Source organism: Nematolebias whitei, chromosome 6 (genome assembly GCF_014905685.2).
Source record: "Nematolebias whitei isolate Nwh7 chromosome 6, NemWhi1, whole genome shotgun sequence".
Lineage (NCBI taxonomy): Eukaryota > Metazoa > Chordata > Actinopteri > Cyprinodontiformes > Rivulidae > Nematolebias > Nematolebias whitei.
Genome location: NC_056503.1, coordinates 46,215,357 through 46,216,243, shown reverse-complemented (window position 1 = coordinate 46,216,243; position 887 = coordinate 46,215,357). Strand labels below are relative to the sequence as shown.

The window sequence follows — 887 nt, the reverse complement described above, 5'->3', positions numbered from 1 at the left end:
TGAGGAGCTGTTTTAACACCAGTAACGAGGATTTGGAAAATTATCAACATCAAACAACAAATCAGGGCTGCTCCTGATGAAATGCTGACTATTTGTGACATTAATAAAATATAAAGTACTGATATATTTCATGCACAGTTTCCTCATCCTCCTGTTGAGTTGGTGCATCCTGCAGATCAACCTGCAGACGTCCCTGACTCAGCTCCCATGGTGGACGGCTGATCATCCAGAGTTGGCAGTGGTAATGTTTACGAAGACTCTTCAACACAAAATACTGAAGCTAATCTGAGGACGACGTTACTCCTTCTCTGTCTCTAATGGAAACATGAAGAACAAAGAGACATTGGAAGCATGCTTCCAGCTGTCGCCCTAAGGTCCGCTCTGAGTCCCCGCCGCTGCTCGGTCTGAAAACACAAGGCTGTGGTTTTACACCCTGCAGGACGCAGAGAGAGAGGACGGACATGAACAAACACAGAAACACTGCACCACCGAGTGTTTGAAGGGTGTCCCGGCTGTGGTTCGAACCACAGGTGAACTTCTGCCATCTCCACACTACTAACAGCAGCTAAACGACAGCAGCGACGGCGGCGAGGCCCTTCACTTTTATCTGTCGTTCAGTTGAGGCGAATCCACTGGTTCCTCATCCTCCTCCTTCTCGTCTTTTGCTCCGATCAGCCGCTGGCGGGCGAAGTCTTCAAAAATGATGTCATCATCACTGAGCGAAGAAGAAAGTGATGAAGGTTAGAACAGCAGAGACAGAGAATCACCGTCCAACAGCTCCAACCAGCATTAGAAATTATTGTGTATACATAGAACACTGGAACCAGTGACGGAACAACGGATCTGCTGTTAGAACTTGCCGTGTATACGTAGAACACTGGAATCAG

At 47.6% G+C, this 887-nt stretch overlaps 1 protein-coding gene across 1 annotated transcript in view; it reads right to left on the bottom strand.

The window, feature by feature from the left end:
* Positions 1-498: 498 nt before the first annotated feature.
* Positions 499-887, bottom strand: part of arrb1 (arrestin, beta 1) — a 9,253-nt gene continuing 8,864 nt past the window's right edge. The window contains exon 12 of the mRNA XM_037677914.1: positions 499-715. Coding sequence (XP_037533842.1) covers positions 604-715 — 112 coding nt within the window. The 3' untranslated portion in view covers positions 499-603. The remainder of the gene's footprint in view (positions 716-887) is intronic.